The following is a 20,637-nucleotide window of genomic DNA, read 5'->3' as shown; positions in this document are numbered from 1 at the left end:
ATAGGAGTCTCTTCGAAGTCCATTAATGTTTCTCAACATGGACTCAACATGAATTTCTCGTATGGTTAGTAATTAACAATCAAGTCCATTGGCCAATCAAGTCCATTGGCCAATCAAGCCAATTCTCCGTAAAAGACCTACATATATACTCTGCAGTTATCATTTTGCTTCTTCTGCTATCGCGGCTTTCCTTTATTCAACTATCGTGGTCTGTCATCGAAGATCAAATACCGTGGTCAACAATCAAAGTTCAAGCTACAAGACATTTTATTGAGATGGTTCAAGTAAAACACTTCGAAACATTTCCGTGTTTAACTTGAGGGGGGGTGTTGAAATATATTCCCCATATACAAGATATCAAGGTAATCGTACGTGAAGAGAAGATACCGAGGTATCCGTGCAATGTCCATGAAGAGAAGATATTAGAAGATAATTACAGATTACAAGATCAAAATTATTAAATGTAATCTTTATATTTTCCTAAATATTTACCTAGTCAAGATATTTTAGTTAAGGTATTATCTTCTTAGGTTTAGTCATATTACACTATAAATAAGAGTGTGAATGTAAATGTAAAGTTATCCCAGAATTATCGAGCTCTGGAGATCAATCAAATTCGCCCTTCGGGGTTCTATCAGTGGACGTAGACGTTAGTGCCGAACCACTTTAAACATTGTCTTCTTTGATTTCTGTTTTCCGATCTATGAACCCTCGATACCCATAATTTATTAGATCCCAAAAGCAAAGCAGGGCAATTCTAAACAATGCTCCATGAGGAAAAAGAAAAACACGAAATAAGACCAAACCCATGGGCATAACTCTGGTATCAGTCATCAAAACCAGGTTGCCACGCATAGCCATCACCAATCATTTGCTTGTGAAACAGCCAAAACATATACAGAAACTTACGCAGCATACAGAGAGCTCCTCCAGAAAAAGAAGAGAATAAAATAAGTATCAGATTGACCAAACTGCTCTTTCATGCTGTTCCAGACCCCACAGCCCATACCCTGCTAATGAGTTTTCAAACTTGCATAGTTGTTCTTATGTGAACCTATTAGTTCTCATGGTAATTGAACTTCTCCTGCTTAAAAGCTGCAGAACTGTACATGTAACTAGGATCAGTTGAAGTAGTTGAATTATGATGAAATGGGTGGTCTGACACTCATCATCATCCACTTAAGCCTCTCCGGATGGCAATCGTTTGGTACCAGTTAACAGGTTAGAAAGCTTATAACTGCATGATTATAAGAAAACAGTTATCAAGACCTTAACTTTTTTCACTAGACTAAACTAAATAAGTTTCACGAGACCATGGAATAAAGAACTAACCTGTTGCAATTCAGGTACTGGAAGATATTTGTCAGCTTATTGTCTGAATAAAAAATCAACATCCATGCCTTCAATGAAGGAAGGGAGGCCTCTCAAGTCATATTAACATGCCTTCCAAGTCATATTAACATTCATTTCTCAAGATTATTGATGTATAACTCAAGCAAGTTAAGATTTCCCAACTCTTCAATGCTACTGAACAAGCCTAAGAAAACCAGGGAATTCTTCTCAATTTTCGTTCTCCCAACCTCTGAAGGCATTGTTCAGCTGTGTAGATAGTCAAGAGCACCATGTAAAGAGTGAAACATTTCATAGAAGGTTTAAGTGGAACGACGAAAGTGTCTTACCTAGTTTGTAAGCTTCTTCATCCAAGAAACCTGTAACCCGTTCGACCAAGAAGATCAACCATGCATGCATGATGCTCCGCTTTGGGGTAAATTTAGTGTACTTCCAACATTGAGTTGAAGAGATCTTGGACATGATGAACTGAACCTGAAGGACTGCAAGCAGATAGTATGCTAGTAAATCAAAGCCACGTCGTCAGGGTTAAAATCCAGAACAATTCATCTGTAGAGAGCAATAGCAGCTTCAGTGCTTCCCAATCAACATGAATACCGTATCCAGTAAGCATCACACTTCAAGAGACAACTAACCTATCGAATTGCTCCCTCCAGTGAGAAGCCCATCTCTGGCATACAAGTCTATGGGAGGAGCTCCATGCTTTTCAGTTGAGCACATGTTGATATTGAGGTCAATGTAACATGGTTAAGTTGAGTGTATTCCTGAAATTTTACTCATTCTTAATTTGAGAGACATATTCTTGAGAGAGTTCAAAGACAGTCTAGTCGATTAAGCTAGTTCCTGAAAAACCATCTTCTCCAGCATCTCTTATTATTTTTCTCATCCTGGCTACATCATGCCATCTGTCTGTGGATGCATAAAGATTCGACATCAAAACGTAGAAACCACCACAATTATGATGGTCCAAAAACAAAATCTGCTTAGCGACGCATTCCGCAAGCTTAACATTGCGGTAGATGCAACAACCGCTGAGCAGCGCTAGCCAGACAACAGAATCAGGTTCAACTTCCATGTTTTTGATAAACGTAAGAGCTTCATACACAGCACCTGAACGGCTGAGGAGATCAACCATGGATGCGCAGTGTTGCACTCCTGGAGTTATACCAAATTCCTCCCTCATGATCCTGAAGTATCTTCTCCCTTCGTCAATAAGACATCCACGGCTACAAGAAGATAAGACTCCTAAGAAAGTGATCTCATCAGGTTCTTGGCCTTGTTTTACCATCTCTGATTAATACTCAATAGCTTCAAACTGATAACCACACGTACCATAGACCATGATCATCATACTCCAAGTTGCCAAACATGGATTTCTGATGCACTGAAATAACCTTTCTGCATACCCGATGCTTCCACATTTTGTATACATGTCTATAAGAGCAGTAAGAAAAAAATCTTCCATTTCTAGATGGTGTCGAAGTATGTAGCTATGGATTCCTCTTCCACGGTGCAATGACCCAATTTGCGTACATCCTGACAGTAAGCTTACAATAGTGGTTGGGTCCGGGTTGCATCCATCAATTTTCATCTGGCAAAACAGTTTCATGGCATTATTCCACTTATCAGTGTCCTTTCTTGCAAATCTTGAAACAAAGAGAAAGCAGCTTCTATGTTGTCGAGATCGATGTACATCTAATGAGCCCGTTAACCACCAAAGTATCAGAAGTGAATCCACTTTTAATACCATACCCATGAAAAGTGATTGCAGGGCCAACACATTTAGGGCTCTTAAAGACATGAGTTCACTGACTGTAACTACTGCATCTGGTTTTAAATCTACTAATCGCATTTCATTAAAGCACTGAGCTGCAGAAGCCATATCTCTTTTGTCTGCATAACTAGAGATGATTGGTGTTAGTGAATACCAAGTTTTTCTGAGACATCAACATATAAAGCACTCCTGCCAATCTGTTCTTCCACACCTAGGATACAAACAAATAAGGGAAGTAATTACAGAGGAATCCATATCAAGACCAGTTTTAATGACATGAGAATGAGTAGAATCGATAGGAGAATTATTAGCTGATAAAAGGCACACAATTGTGACTGAATTGACGCTAACGCTTTCCTTGAGCATTTGCTTGAATACAAGCATTGCCTCGTCGAAGTAACCATTTTGACCGTATGCACTGATCATGGTATTCCACGAAACTATACATTTGTCAGACATCTTCTTGAACAAAAATCTCGCGGAAACTAAATCATTGCATTTCCCATACATGTCTGTGAGGGAATTCTGAACCCAGGAATCAACATCAAGACCAACCTTAACCCCTAAACCATGAATAGATCTCCCACAGAAAAGTAATCGTAATCGTGCACACGATGATAAGACAGTAACTAACGTCACTCGACAAGGTTCAAAACCTTGTTTTGGCATTTCACAAAATAGTTCCAAAGCATCTAAATCACCTCGCATTTTTAGGGGCCACCCGAAAGGATTTAGGGGCCATCAATTTATATCCAGCCAAAGACTCTAGTTAAGGGGTACCCTATATGATATTGAAGTTACATAAATGCCCTTCTGGTAAAACTGTATAAAAACCAAATCAAAAAAAATTCTACTCATTTCAACTCTTCTTCTTCCAGTTTCATATTATCTTCCGATTGTGGAAGAAAAAAAACTTTCCCTCGTTCTTGTGTTCAACCGAAACATCGCTGCGAATCGTAAAATCAAAACATCGTCGATTCGTTTATAAAACAATGGATAAGGGAAATGAAACCCACAGACCTAGAACCAAAAACGTTGCTCGGGGTATCGATCCAAAGATTGGGATTTTAGCAAGAAATAAAGAAATTCTTGTTGCAAATGAAGAAGAACGCGAAGAACGAGAAGAAGTACTACCCGTCAATGTAGTCGGTGGTGGCGATTCCGATAGTCAAACACTTCGTCAACTTCAAATGGCCCCAATTAGGTAAGAATCTATCATTTTTGGGGTTTATTTCGCTTTAATTCGACGAATCGAGAAAAAAAATTCTAGGGTTTTCGGTTATTTATCCAGATTCGGGCGATATTCATTCTTATTTACTTCCGAATGTAGTCGTGTTCTTCATTTCTCAAGAACATCGACAGTATTCGGGAGAAATATTTGATGGTTATCGGCCGAATACTGTTGGCCATATCTTCCTGGATACGAACTGGTAATAATCGGTAGTTTAAAGAATTTTTTGGCTCCCGAATATATTTAAGTAGACACACAATATTCGGAAGTACACTCACTACCGAATATATATATATATATATATATATTTATATATATTGAAAAAATCTCAAAATTTCTGATATAGGAAAAATCCCATTTTGGGGCCAGTATTTATTCGGAAGACAATATAATGTTTTATACCTCCGATTGTGTAGTATAAAATTTTAGAGTTTCTGAACTCCAGTTGATGAATATTCGTTTGTAAACATGTTTAGTTATATTCCGATTGTTTTTCATTCGGGAAAAATATGTGTCTTCTTACTTCCGAATTTGTTTATTCGGGTTATAGTTTTGTACTTTTTCTTCCGATTGTGTAGGATGAAAAATTTAGAGTTTCTGAACTCCAATTGATGCATATTCGGTTGTAAATTTGTTTAGTTAGCTTTCGATTGTTTTGTATTCGGGAACAGTATGTGTTTTCTTACGTCCGAATGTGTACATTCGGGTTATATTTCCATACTTTGTCTTCCGATTGTATAGTTTGTAAATATTGTTCCTTTCTTTGTTGTTTAGACAAAGTCGAGAAAGGAGGAAGAAAGTGACAGCTAGTGCTAGGAGGGAAAGGAGTGCCAAAGATAATTCAAGTGCTCAACAAAGCTTACAAGAACAAAGCAGTCAACAAGGAGTGCAACCAAGTGCTGAACAAAGTGTAGAACAACAAGGCAGTGAACAAGGGGTGCAACCAAGTGTTGAACAAGCCGCTCAAAAAAGTGCAGAACCAACTGCTCCACAAGTTACACCCCACCATGAAATTGAACCAGTTGATCCAGTGCCAAGAGTAGAAGAAGAAGGACAACCAAGTGGTACCCAAAAAGCCAAAAAATGAAAAGATGGTGTAAAGAAGGATATTGCTAAGAAAGCATCACATCTTGTCCCTCAGCACTTGAAGAAGAAGGGTATTCCAGCAGGCACAATCCTTGGGCTACCGGCGGATGGAGGAAAATTGTTATTTGGATACAAAGACTCATGGGCCAGAGAAATATACAAAACCGAGGTAATAAAATTACTATTTTTTATTAATGTATTGTCTATGTGTTATATCGTAATATTTGTGTTAAGGATTTTTTTATGTACTTTAATAGGATCATCAAGATGCGGTCCGTCTACTCAAACCTACCGCCGCACCAACAAAAATGCTTGCGTGGCCTTTATCCGGTGAACGTGAAAGGTTCAAGTCAATTTTTGCCAACTCGGGGTTAGCTAATGCCGCCGAGAATTCATTGTTGGAACATGATCATGTGGCCATATAGGCGTTCGTGGAGAGAATGTATCCTGAGACCGATACTTTCCATATGCCGTTTGGTGAGATGACGATTACTCCGGATGATGTTGTGCAGATTCTTAACCTTCCCGACCAAGGCACAGCTGTGAAGTTTAACTACACAAAGCAGTTAAGTTGGGCACAACTTTATGCTCTAAGTAAAAAGTTCTTAGGTTGGGATGAAGAGACAACAACAACAGAGTTTAGGATGCATGCAAGTTACAGAACAAGACAGATCAACATTACAGCTTTGATGAATATGTTCTGAGGCACCTTGGAGAAAGAAAAGAATGGAACGTTAACTGATGAGCAAGTGAACCACGCTGCCACCGCATATCTCCTTTGTGTATTGGTATGTATCATATTCCCAAATACTTCTGGCAACCGGATCGACGCCAACCTTATACAACTTTTGGATCCTCTCCATGAAGTCGGTGACTATTCTTGGGGCACGGCATGCCTAGCATTCTTGATGGAAGAGTTGAGAAAGGCTTCGAGGCTAGGAACCTGCCAAGTTGCCGGGAACGTGGCTCTATTGAAGGTTTTTTATTTAACTCTATAACTCACTCTATATTTATTCGGTAGACAATACATATGATGCATATTCATAACTCCAAATGACGCATATTCGGTAGGAAATGATCCATCTCTTTTTCCGAATGTTGGTTATTCGGTGGCTAGGTACTTAATTTGTTTTCCGATTATATATAATCGGAAATATTCTTTTGATATTAGAACTGAATATACAGGCCAGAAAAACTATAGGTCACTGAACTCCAAATGACGCATATTCGGTAGGAAATGATCCATCTCTTTTTCCGAATGTTGGTTATTCGGTGGCTAGGTACTTAGTTTTATTTCCGATTATATATAATCGGAAATATTCTTTTGATATTACTACCGAATATACAGGCCAGAAAAACTATAGGTTATTGAACTCCAAATGACGCATATTCGTTAGGAAATGATCCATATCTATTTCCGAATGTTTGGTATTCGGTGGATAGGTACTCAGTTGTATAATCGGAAATAATGTTTGGAAATTACTACCGAATATACACAGTCTATTTACTAAAACTTGGTTTCTTATGTATATAGGCATGGATCTATGACCACTTCCCTATCCTGAAGTTGTCCGGAGAGAACCCGGGGTGGTGCAAAGGTACTCCTAGAGGAACAAAGTATATATTTGAAGACAACCGTTCTAGGACAAAAGAGCAGCAGTTGATTCGCATGAGGGAGATTTTGGACCAATTGAAGGCCTCAGACGTATGTTTTGATCCATACAAGGAAGATCGAGCCAGTGGGCATATAAATGTTCGGTCGGACTTGTCCCTTTATTTTGGACCATTGTGGCACCCCACAGGATATGTGATGTATAACCCCTCTAGGGTGATGCGACAACACGGGTATATACAACATCAACCTGAGGAGAAAATGGGGGATTACTAAAAATTGGAGTTGGAGTTGTGCTCTTTTAGTGGTGATAATCTCACGATTGTTCACACAGGCCCACCTACTGTTCTTGATAACTGGGATAAGAGGAATGACTTCATTATCGACACTGGTAGACGAACCACCCGAGGTGATGAAAATTCTCCAGACTATATGAGTTGGTATAACAAGGTATCACATCCTTTGGTTATCCGTGAAATCAAATCCAACACTACTGCGGCGGGTTCAAGTTATAATTGTATCATCAAAGACAAACCAGCTGGTTATGATAGACTGGTGCGTGTTCTTATATCTTTGTTCATTTTATATTATTCTTATAAATCTTAGGTAATTACCATTTGATGTTATGTAAGTACGTATAAAAAACAGGTGAATAGGTTCAAGCGTGTTTCCAAAATGTTAACTGCATGCCTGAAGAGCGGAGATCCCATGCCAGCTGAGAAGATCAAAGAGGCTAGAGATCTAGTTGATAATATGGATAACGAAGATTATGCTGCCCAGTTTGGGGAGAAAGTCACGAAGAGGCATCCGCCCAAGGTGGAAGTATCAAAGACGGGTAAAAGAACTCGAGCTTCATCGAGCGGGAGATAACTTTAATCGAATAAACATCTGATTTTCAAGTTTTCGGAAATTTTATTTTGAGGCCACTGTTATATTCGGCAGTCAAATAATGTTAAACTATTACCGACTGTAAAGGATAAGAATACTGAGTTTTGAAATTTTTGAGGAATTCGTTTTTGGGGCCATTCGGGGGTAAATAACTCTACATAACTACCGAATGTAGATTTTTTTGGAAAACCAGTTTGGGGTTTTTTCTCATATTCGGCAGTAAACTACTATCTTGGAACTACCGAATATACATATTTGGTACTCAGTGTGTTATATTCGTAAGTTTATTCGAGAAATTATCTATCGAATCTAGATAGTTCATGGCATTCAATGCATGCAATAATCGGTTTTTCTTGTTTACAAAAGCACACAAACGCATGCAAATCGAGTATTTGAGTTTCTTAACACAATACCTGTGTTTTACATGCATCGTTAGCTTCAATATCAGGCGATTCTCCATTTTCTTCCATGAAAGGGTCGTTTAGGTTTTCCTCTCCACAAAAGTTTGGATCATTCAACATATACCCCAAATCGTCTTCTCTAAACGGTCGTGAACCCTCAACATTTTTTTCTTCACCATGATTCTCACCTTCTTCTTCATATCCATCCATTTTTGTAGTGATAAAATGGGTTTTCCCTTTTTTCCTTCACCTTCTTCTCTATAACTCTATCAACTCAAAAATGAAAAAGAAATGGAAAAAAAATGAAACAGAAATCATTCTAATACTGCACCGACTACAATCGGAAGTCTGGGTAATATTTTGGCTTCCGATTGTAATCGGAGGATAAAAATGTTATCATATCCTCCGAATATATAAGAGTAATTTTGCCATTACGAATTACGCGAGATAAGGGCTGGCTACATTTTCCCTTTGGGTGACCTTTTTTGTTTTATTGTTGGCCCCTAAATCCTTTTGAGTGGCCCCTAAAAACGCGAGGCTAAATCATACCCGTTGTATAAATATCCACATATTAAAGCATTCCATGACACAACATATCTGTTATGCATATCTTCAAACACGTGATCAGCGGAAAAAATACCCATAAAGCAGAGCTGTTCCAACAACAACAAATTGATGAAACCCGCGTTTCAAAAGATGGGTATGAATCTGTTGTGCTTCAGAATAGGAAGATGAAGTGTTGGTGAGGAGTAAAGAGAAGGTGAGGTCGTTTGGTTTTAGGCTAGACTGCAAGATTTGTTTGAATACAGTGAGAGGAGGAGGAGGAGGAGGAGGAGGAGATTCAGATTTGATAATGGAATTCCATTGATAGATGCTGGTTTGAAGCTGGTGAGACAAAAAATGTTTTCCAGTGGAAGAAATGCATCTTTTAAGGGATATTATATGTGGTAGTGATCGAAGAAGAATAGACGACGAGGAGGAGGAACTGTCTCTACAAATGAACTTCATAATTTTGGCGGTAGTGGTTGTAACGGCCACATTATAGTAGAAATAGTTCATGTTTTTTAACTCAAAATGTTACAGTACTTCTTTACTTTGGCACAAAAAAATTATCCGGCAGTAACTGTACAATTACATGATTACCACAGTAAAAAAACATTTATCCGTTCATTAACATTGCAGCAACGTCTCTGGTACGCTTCAAATACTCTGAAAAGTTGATTTCAGATAGTGCATTTTTCAAGTGCTGAAACAATTCATGGTATGGTGCAGTCAAATCTTCAGGGGAGTTTCTGGATTTCATCCTTGCTTTGGGGTAGAAACAGTGTTGGGAAACGAGTTTTGTGTCACTTGCCTATGAAGCTTAAGGTCTCAGTTTTTGGGATACAATTTTGTTAATTCAGCACCAACATGGACATTGTCGCGGCGTGGCCAGCAACTCTTATGTCTCAAAGAAAATAAAGAAAAAAAATTTGAACCTCATACGGACAACTTCACACCCTATTGCTGATAAAAAAAAATGCACCATCCGGGAAGAAAAGAGGGCACTATTCCTGAATCATGATCCTAATCTCTTGGCTAGTTTGTAATTCTTTTAAGTTGGTTCAAGTAATGATAAAGGATGGACATTCGCATACATCTGCAAAACTACAATTAGAGAAGGCCAAAAACATAATGTAAACGAGTTCTCTATGTTGGTTTTCGGAAGAAAGTGTACACCTTTGTTCTACACAAAACAACCTCAACCTACATTTTTCATTTGCAAACTTGGGCAATTCAGAATTGCACAACTCTGCCAAATTCAGTTTTTCATTTCAAGTGTTACACATTTCCATTGCTATTATGGTCCTTTCAGCACAATCTCAACACAAAGAAGTGGGGTTTCAGCCACAAGAATTGAGCACATTCATCAAAAATTACAAGTCCCACCTAAACAGCCAAAATCAATTTCACATTCTACTAAAAAATCTTAAAAGAAACAGATTCTCCAAAGGACATTAAGTTAAAAACAAATATCTCCACCCCATGGCATGAGCTAGTAGAATTACATGACCTTACACTTAACTTAATTTTGTGGGCAAGAACTACATGATTTGAGCTAGAAGTGATGACCACCATCTTTCTTGTCTACTAAAAAGGATGGGCTAGCACAAGGACTTTTGCTTAACCTAATCAATTACATGATTAAGTGCACAGAGTTGCATGATTTAAGTTAGGAAAGACTCAAGTGGCAGAAGTATGCCTAAATATGCTACTTCGATATTTTATAATGCCCAATTACCACACTATACAATCTATACTGCAGGCATACAGCACAGGGAATATACCCAGATCCATGGGGGTTGCAAATCCAGATTCCAGTTTCTATGGATTTGATAACCCTCATGCAACTGATTACCTCCCTTGTAGCAGTAACTAAACGTACAAGCTCAACAATTTGTATAGAGTATGGACAATGAAATCTAAGTTATAAGCATCAGAATTGAAGACTATGTCACCAAAGCGTTGAGCCATTCAGTCCCAAAAGATGGTGTTTCTTATATCCGATATCCTCATGGGCATCTAAACTACTGTTTTCTAAAAAGAACATGACAAAATGTACGTCTCATGGCCAGTCCCAAGAGGCAATGGCCACAGCGCAGCTCCGCTCCCCAAGGTAAATGGGATATGGCACCACTTAAAAATGGAGATTTTCAACTGTCAACATCTCAAGTTTTTCCTACGATGTTTACAAATGCATATATAACAGGTTTGCTCTGGTCTACGGCGAGAGTTTTTGCCAAAATTTCCCCCGCTTAGAACGTTTACCAACTATACAGATCACTAACAATCAGATAAACTATAGACTTACCAGTAAGATGCTAGGAGTATCATTATGCATAGTGAATGCAAACATCAAATTTTGATAACTTGAAACCCTAATCTATGCTGCTGCTGCTGAGTTTGTTCATACTCACAGAGCACAATAGTATCTCCTCTCGCCTAATTTCGTACTCATTTCCAGAGATATCATCATATTATATACAAACTTAAACAATCATCAACAGCCAAACTCCTAAACAGGAATAACTAAGATTTTACAGAAAAAAAAAATACATACATATATGATATACCTAGAGGGGAAGAAAACATCAAATTATTGTACTAACATCAACACGAATAAAAATTGTATAAACAAAAGCCAACTGATACTAGAAAACCCAGTTTTATATACTACCTCCGTCCCTAATTAGATGACGTAGTTAACATTTACTAGTAAATTTAAAAATGATTTATCTCTCAAACTATACAACGGATTTTTGTAAATTTTGTATCATCGGAAAACATTTTAAAACACTTATCTAATGAATATAAATATGTCTATCAAATTTTACATATTTCTCATAATAATACTAATCTGTCACTCCACTTATTTATGGTATATCTAATTAGGGACGGAGGGAGTATAAACTACTGCAAAAGTTGATGATATATGTCCTAAGATGATTTAGGTAAGTCTAAACTTAATGGGGGATTGGGTATTAGAAACACTCATGTTACTAATAGAGCTTTCATCTGTAAACTTGGTTGGAGAATTATTAATAATCCTAATAGCTTACTCTCCCTTTTTATGAAAGACAAGTACTTCCCTGACCAGAATTTGTTTGAAATTGATAAGGCTACAAATACTTCCTCTTAGATTTGGAAGGGTATAGTGAATGGGTTAAAATTTATCAAAGCTAACTCTGTGGTGAACATAAATAATGGGGCTTCTACCAGGATTTTGCATGATAATTTGATTCCTGGGTATTCGATTCCTCCGGTGCCTGGTCACCCTTCTAATGTTAATTATGTGTTTGTAAATGAACTTTTTGATTCTCAGAATGGTGGTTGGAATGTCTCTTTTATCGGATTTGTTCTCGCCTGATGAAGTAACTAGGATTAGGACTATTAGACTAAATATGAACCAGAATGATTCCTTAATGTGGATGCATACTAGGAATGGTAAGTTTACAATTAAGTCTGCCTATCGTGTTTATAGGAATGATGTCTCCTCTTCTGCTGATGCTGCTTTTTGGAGGAAAGTTTGGGGTGTTGACTGTTTGCCTAAAATCAAGTTCTTTTTGTGGAAAATTTTTGCTTATATGCTGCCAGTTAATTCTTTGCTTCAGAGTTATAATCCTATTGTTGATGTCATTTTCCCTCTTTGTAGAAATCATGTAGAATTCGTTATGCGTCTGTTTATAAACTGTTCAATTGTGAAACGAATTTGGTCTGGTGTTTCCCTTCAACATATGATTTCCTTTGATTTGGATTGGATTGGATTGATGATTACTTTTTGTTTTGGCATAACTCTGCTATAGGTGTTTCTCCTTTTAATGTCTCTTGGCCTAGTGTTGGTGCCATTGTTCTTTGGTGTATCTGGAAGTTAAGATGTGATGTAATCTTCCGTAATGCTTCTATTGATTTGAGTGAGGTCATCTTGGATACTAAAAGGATGATTAATACTTATATCTCCCCGCAGCATAATAATCATGCTTCTCTTAGTAATGTAAAGATCCCTAGAGTTCAGGTGGATCACTTTATGTTTGACGATGGTTCTTTCAAAAGTTTTAATATGGGTACGGGTGTTATTTGGTGTGACATTGCAGGAAATGTAATAAGTTCTTGTTTGGACTATGGATTGATTTCTGATGCAGTATGAGCTGAAGTTGCTGCTCTAATTTTGGCCATCTCTTGGGCAGAAGAGATGAATCTCTCCAAAGTCGTTTTCGTCAGTGATTGTCTTCAGCTAGTGCAGTTTGTTAATGGTGTCAGTTCAAACGTTGCTTGGAGATCCGATGATCTCTTAGAACAATGTCGGAGTTTAGTTTCTTGTTCAGTGTCTTTTAAAGTGGTGTACATTAAGCGTCTGAATAATCTTCCAGCTGACCGGATTGCACATCGGTTAGGAAGCATAGTCTTAAGAGTCATTGGTTTTCTGTTCCTTCTTTTCTGAACTCTCTTATTAGGAAAGAAAACCTGAACAATGTTTATAATTCTCTAGTTTGTTAATGAAAGGTGTGTTTCGTAGCAAAAAAAAATAAAAAGAATTCCCTCTTTCTCTCACACACCATAAATCATTACCCTTTATTGTTTTTGAGCTATCCTTATCGATATTCAAAGTTTTCTGTTTTCCAACCGATCCGGCCAACATTTGATTCAACCCTAATAGAAGGACAAGCGAGTCTGTCCGTATCTGTTTGTTAAGTTTTGAAATGTTTTTCCAAGCTTACCCCTCCAGCAGAGTTAATAACTAACCATAGTATTTGGGTTAGGAGAGATGGTGGATTTGAGAAACCGATTGGAATTTGATATACTCTTCACTCTTTTTCATTCTTCTTCTGCTCTTCTCTTCTTTTTATTCTCCGTAGTCTTCTCGTTTTTTTTTATTTTTCCATTGGCTCTTAGTATTTTTGTTTCTCCGATCTCCTAGTCATGCTTTCATTTCTGTAACTGCTCATTATCAGGGATTTTCCGTTCTCAGGGTTGGTAGTTTATAGAGTTTGTTGTTTCTGACGTAGTGCACTCTTGTAAGGGTTCTAGACAAATCGACTCAAAGTTGGTTTTCTTTATATGATTTCAGATAGTGTGCCTTCTACTTGGTTATTTTCCTGTTTATGTCAATGCCATCAATAATCAAAAGGAAACTGGATTTAGCAGAAAAACTTCAATATGGAGAATCTGCACTTTACCATGGCAACTTAAGATGGCAGTTTAAGATGAATTTGTCAGTTCACTCTATCCAAGTACTTAGATTAATCTAGTTGAAGCTATAAATTATAGTACTTGCGGGTATTGCTTCGGTTGTAGTCGTTGTCATTCCATAGAACTCTTTTATTCATGGAAATCTAATGTCAAAACTAGCTCAGTTTTGATCTTTATAGCTTGCACAAGTATGTAAATGGCAGTCCTTCGCGATACTTGTTTCTTATACTTTCTATCTATACTTGTTTCTCTTGCTAATCTGTGTAAATGATTTTTCATAAATCTTTGGCAGACTCAACTAAACAAGAAAGCTGCAGAAAAATAGAACACCATACCACATGGTACTATCGGCGAACTCAACCAAATTTGAAGTCTAACTCCAAATGCCGCATTTAACTTTCTCTCCAGCTGTAACAGTCAAACTTCTTGATACAGGACAAGTAAGTGTAATGCTTTACCTTCTCTATTAGTTCTTTTATTGTCAACAGGACTACATTTACGATTTCATAATTTGTTGTTTCTCTTGAAATATGCATCAAATCTATATTCTACAGATGCCAGACAATCTAATATATCCGCCCACCATGCGAATATCAACTTTAGGATCAGGAGAAAAGTTGCCTTCTCATTTGCAAATGGCGTCACCAAGCTCTTGTTGAGACTGGCCATGAGGTTTATAAGAGCTATGGGTTCCTCTAATCAGTGGTTTCTCTGTACCCAACTTTTTTTATACGATCGTTTGAAACAGTTACCCATTCAATTTGTACGACCATAGAACAACATACCCAACTTATTTTATACGACATTTGAAGAATAATGTATATTTATTTTGTGTGTCATTTGTTGTTTGGACAGTACATTTTTATGAAGAAATGTTACGATCGGTTCAATACTTAGACCAACTTAGCTATGTTTCAGTTCCATAATTGCAAAAGACAGAGGGTTGAATCATAAATGATTCTTTCCGTATTGAGCAAAGTAGGAGTAGAAGAAAAGGTTAGAAGACTGCTGAAATTGGGTATTGGGTTCAGATTAACGGGTTCGGGTATTTTACTCCACCCATCAGTGGTTAAGTTAAGGGGAAATTAGGCTCAGGCCCAACCCATGGATAACCCATAATATGAGGCCCTTAATTAAAAAAAGTTTAAATCTAGGCCCCGAGTTTTTAAAAGACCTTGATACCCTTATGCATATTGTCAAGCCCATAATTAAATAAAATTTAAATCTAGGCCCAAAATTATTAAATCTAAGCCCGAAATTATTAAAATACAGTGCGAAGGTGTAAACAGAAGTTACACATGCATATGGCATGTGTAACCAGAAGTTACACATCCTTATGATATGTGTAATGCAAAGTTACACTTGTATATATATGCAAATAAATAGACATCAAAAAAAAAACACAAAAAAAAAAAAGTTCTTACTTTAATATTCATTTACAATAATTTCTTAGCATGTGTAACTAGAAGTTACACACGCATCTGTTTAGTGTAATTGAGAGTTACATATGTGTCTATCTAGTGTAACTGAGAGTTACACATGCATCTGACTTGTGTATTCAGCGTCAACTCCAGTTCCAGCGAGACCATTACCACGTTTAAGCAATTAGCTTTTATGAAGTTATCTAAAACCTGAAATATAACAACAAGCAATCAGTATTTATACGATTAAAATGAACAGTACATAAAACAATGTATATTTCAGTTTCACAAGCATCTGACTAGTGTAGCTAGCGGTTACACATGCATCTGAATTGTGTAACTGAGAGTTACACATGCATATAACATGTGTAACTAGGAGATACACATTCACCTGGCTAGTGTAGATAGCAGTTACACATGCATATGACTAGTGTAACTAGGAGTTACACATACATATTGATATGTGTACCCAAAATCAGTATGTGTAAGTAAAAGTTACATATGCATATCCCATCAAATTAGCATGTGTAACTATAAGTTACATATGCATATCCCATCAAATTAGCATGTGTAACTATAAGTTACACATCTAATTTGCATGTGTAACTAGTAGATACACATTTATGTGGCTTGTGTACCTAGAAGTTACATATTTAATTAGCATGTGTAACTACTAGTTACACATCCATAGTCTGCCAATGCTAGTTAAACGTGCAAATTGTCATGCATATGGCTTGTGTGATGTGCAGTTAAACAGATGTATGAGTTAAGTGAAACCATTCCAAACCTATATCCATATACTACCTTTCAAGAAAAAGAAGTAGCTAGTCGTAAGTAATCAAGAAGCTAGAACACTTCTCAGGTACGTATAAATACAACTTCCGTATAAATACAACAATGTATATTCAGTTTCACAAACATCTGACTAGTGTAGCTAGCAGTTACACATGCATATAACATGTGTAATTAGGAGTTACACATTCATATTAGTATCTGTACCCAAAATCAGTATGTGTAAGTAAAAGTTACACATCTAATTAGCATGTGTAGCTCGAAATCCCACATCTAATTAGCATGTGTAACTAGAAATTACACATCTATTTAGCTTGGGTAACTAGAAGTTACACATCCACTTAGTTTGTGTACCTAGAAGGTAAGCAACAATTATCCTATCTATGTAGCTTGTGTAACTAGAAGTTACACATCCACTTAGTTTCTTATGATATCCCTTTTCATAAGAACCTTCAATATATAGAACATAAACTTTATATCCCAGGATGTGTAACTGCTAGTTACACATCCTGCTAGTTACTGTTAGATCATCTCCAAACTGAATGATGGCCCTTTACTGAGAACAAGCTGGCCATAAAGAAACTTCCAACCAATGTTATCTAGTAATTCCAATATGATTGATATACCTTTTCATAAGAACCTGCAAATATAGAACATAAACTTTATATCCTAGGATGTGTAACTACAAATTACACATCTATTTAGCTTGTGTAACTAGAATTTATGCATCCACTTAGTTTGTGTACCTAGAAGGTAAGCAACAATTATCTTATCTATATAGCTTGTGTAACTAGAAGTTACGCATCCACTTAGTTTCTTATGATATCCCTTTTCATAAGAACCTTCAATATATAGAACATAAACTTTATATCCCAGGATGTGTAACTGCTAGTTACACATCCTGCTAGTTACTGCTAGATCATCATCCAAACTGAATGATGGCCCTTTACTAAGAACAAGATGGCCATAAAGCAACTTACAACCAATGTTATCTAGTCATTCCAATATTCATGATATACCTTTTCATAAGAACCTGCAAATATAGAACATAAACTTTATATCCTAGGATGTGTAACTAGCAGTTACACATCCTGCTAGTTACAGGTTTCAGATAACTAGCAGTTAGACATCCATATGCCAACATATATGGATACCTAGAAATGTGAAAATCACAATCAAATTTTATGAGTCATGTTTACCTGAAGCTCACTCGACAACACCATCCTCATCTGCTTAACCACTTTTGTGGTATCAATATCAACTCCACCACTCCCTGCAATCCATACATACACGTAAAAAATGTATAGAGTCATTAAGAACCTTATTTTTCTGAAACTTCATTTGGTCAAACAAAAAATTCACAACAATTCACAAAAAACAAAAAACAACAGAAAAATACAAATTCCATGCTAAAAATACAACATGATACATATGTTCCACATACTGTATAACAAAAAACAGCATGTCTACATCATCAATTTGAAGTTGTTCTTCTGCAACAACATTGTTTCTTCATCCTCTTCTCAGTATCAAACAAAAACTCACAAGAAATTCACAAAAAACAAAAACAACAAAAAGAAATATATACAAATTCCATGCTAAATATACAACATGATATACATGTGTAACCTTATGTTACACATACTGTATAAAAAAACAGCATGTCTACATCATCAATTTGAAGTTGTTCTTCTGAAACAACATTGTTTCTTCATCCTCTTCTCAGTATCAAATAAAAAACTCACAACAAATTCACAAAAAACAACAGAAAAATACAAATTTCATGCTAAAAATACAACAAGATACATATGTGTAACCTCAAGTTACACATACTGTAACAAAAAACAGCATGTCTACATCAATTTGAAGTTGTCCTTCTGAAACAAAATTGTTTCTTCATCCTCCTCTCAGTATCAACAAAATATAAACAACAAATTCACAAAAAATTCTCGGATCGGACATGCAAGAACAACAAATAATCGAAAAAAAAATGAAAAAAGTTTTGAAATCAAGCCAAATAAAATTCGTACCAAGATTTGTTGTTTTCCTTCTTCTGAAACAATATTATTTCTCTTCTTGTTCTCAGTATCAACCAAATCAAAAAATATAAAAACAAAATAAGAAAGATCCAAATCATAAAAATCGAAATCAATGGAATTCAAGACTAGATCGAAAACACACTATGTTGATTTCTCTATTCCAACCTGTTTTCTTCCTCTTCTCAGACTCAGCAAAATCCAAGCAAAAAAAACGATAATCAGTAGAAAATCGAAATTAAAAAATAGATCAGAAAAAACTAGTGAATCAAACCTATTTTATACAAACAGAAAATAAAAATTGATACAAACCTATTTGTTGTTCTTCAATGCAGCGTCTTCCTCTCGTCAGATCTGAAAACAACTGAATCAATTCAACGATTTTCTGGGAAATATGTGTTGTTCTTCCTCTCGTCTTCAATACAGCGAATCAAAAATCAACGCACTTGTTTGTTGTTCTTCAATGCAACGATTTTGTGAAGAAACAATTCGAATTCGGAAGATTTAATATCATGAAGAGAAAATCTAGTGAAAGGAAGATGCAGATACAATTTTGCCGAGAGATTTTTTGCCGAGAGAGAGAAAGTGAAACAGGAAATGAATCTGGAAATGAAACTCATAGCCTATTTTATTAGGTATATATAGTCAAGGGTATTTTTGGTATTACTAATTTCTTCCAAACCCTAAACTTTATTACCAAGCCCTGAAATCTAAAGTTCTGGGCCTAGAAATATCAAAAAGTTTAATTATGAAGTTTATAGTAATGAATCCATTTGGTGGGGCTTGAAAATATAGAACCCATTTAGTTGGGTGATTCTAGTATTTTTCACTTAAGTTAACTGGTTAAGGGATAAAAATGTAATTTAGCATGGATCGCTCCGAAATTGAACGGACCTATTTAACTCAGTCCGTCAAAATAGGTTTGACTGAAACCTTGTCCTGATGTAAGGCTTGACCCAAACTTTCCACGACGATTGGCCATTATTTTTAATATATCCCCATTCAACCCATTATCCAAAAAAAGAAAAAAGTATCCTTCCTAAATCCCACTAAAAAACCATTTTTACAAAAAAAAAAAAAAAATAAACCTCTCTCATGGAACCATCCATCAAACAATTTTAAATACATCACATGCATCCCTTTACTCATTTGTCTCTTCCAACCCACCCGTACACATATCAAAAAAAAAATTACTTTACACCCAAAAAAAAAAAAAAAAAAGTAAATCAATCCCAATATCCTTTGCCTCTCATTATTCTCTTTCATCATTTCCTCCATACCTCTTTTACACCTGTTGCATACCTTTCAACAACTATATAAGGCATGCCTTACTCCATTTGGAAACCAACCAACATTGTTTGTATCATGAGTAAAACTACCACATATTGAGCCAGAATATTGTTTTGGGCTACTATTCAGCTGCCACCAGCCTACCCACTGAAGTAGCTACCAGCAAGTCCAGGGCTCCATGAAGTCAATGCCAGGTCAATGGTCAAAGTCAACCGTCAGTCAACTGTCGAAGTCAAGTTGCCAGTCGCGCTTCTAACCAATTTACAGTTAAGTACTATGCCATACTGTCGGCCAGTCTCTACCCATGTTGTCAGCTGTGCTGCCAGCCAACATCCATCCATATTGTCGGCCCGTTATGCCAGTCAAGCAAGTCTGCCAACAGGGCAAATCAATACAGGGAGACATGCAGGGAAGTTTCATGCAGAATTAATACAGAGGGCATGCAGGGAAAGTTAAGGCCATTTAAGTTTATCTTGAAATTTGGTGTTCAATTGTATAAATAGGGACGCCCTGATAGAGGAAGGGGAGGCCAGTGAATAGAGAAAAATCCATTGTAATTCTGATATGAATAAAACATCACTCCCCAAGGGGATTCTTCCGTGGATGTAGGAAAAACTTGTCGAACCACGTAAAATTCGTGTCTCTCATCTTTATGCTTATTTCCTATTATTAAGCCTGTTTTAATCATCATTACAAAAATCATCGTGTTTAGTGTCTGGAAATATTTCTGGGTACAAACATTGGCGCCGACTAAGGGGATTGGGAGAAAAAGAATCGTGTTTTCCCGTTGATAAAAGTAGTACAAAAAGCTTCTAAATCCTGTCCGTGAAAAAGCAGTTTGAACGTCGTCAAAAAACGTTGTTGTAGTCCAGTTGATCGTAACTGCTGCAGTACAATTTGATTTAAATTGTTGGAGTCCAGCTGATCGCAGTTATTGCTGTCTAGTTAATCGCAAATACTATAGTCTAGTTGATCGCAACTGCTGCAGTCCAGATTCGCGGTTCGAGTTTTGCTGAAACTATTACCTTC

The 20,637-nt window shown here is 36.6% G+C and overlaps 1 protein-coding gene and 1 non-coding gene across 2 annotated transcripts; both read right to left on the bottom strand.

Annotated features, from left to right (window-relative positions):
- Positions 1-2,644: 2,644 nt before the first annotated feature.
- Positions 2,645-3,832, bottom strand: LOC113295104 (pentatricopeptide repeat-containing protein At2g04860-like). Its single transcript, XM_026543473.1, has 2 exons — positions 3,349-3,832; positions 2,645-3,243 (listed from the first exon to the last, which is right to left on the bottom strand). The coding sequence occupies exons 1-2, from the start codon at positions 3,830-3,832 to the stop codon at positions 2,645-2,647; spliced, it is 1,083 nt and encodes a 360-aa protein (XP_026399258.1).
- A 6,981-nt stretch (positions 3,833-10,813) lies between these two features.
- LOC113341385 lies at positions 10,814-10,904 on the bottom strand. Its single transcript, XR_003355910.1, has one exon. It is a non-coding gene; the product is annotated as a small nucleolar RNA SNORD96 family (small nucleolar RNA).
- Between the last annotated feature and the right edge of the window lie 9,733 nt (positions 10,905-20,637).

Source organism: Papaver somniferum, chromosome 1 (assembly GCF_003573695.1).
Source record: "Papaver somniferum cultivar HN1 chromosome 1, ASM357369v1, whole genome shotgun sequence".
Lineage (NCBI taxonomy): Eukaryota > Viridiplantae > Streptophyta > Magnoliopsida > Ranunculales > Papaveraceae > Papaver > Papaver somniferum.
The sequence above is the reverse complement of the archived record's forward strand: the minus strand, read 5'-3'. Positions and strand labels throughout refer to the sequence as shown.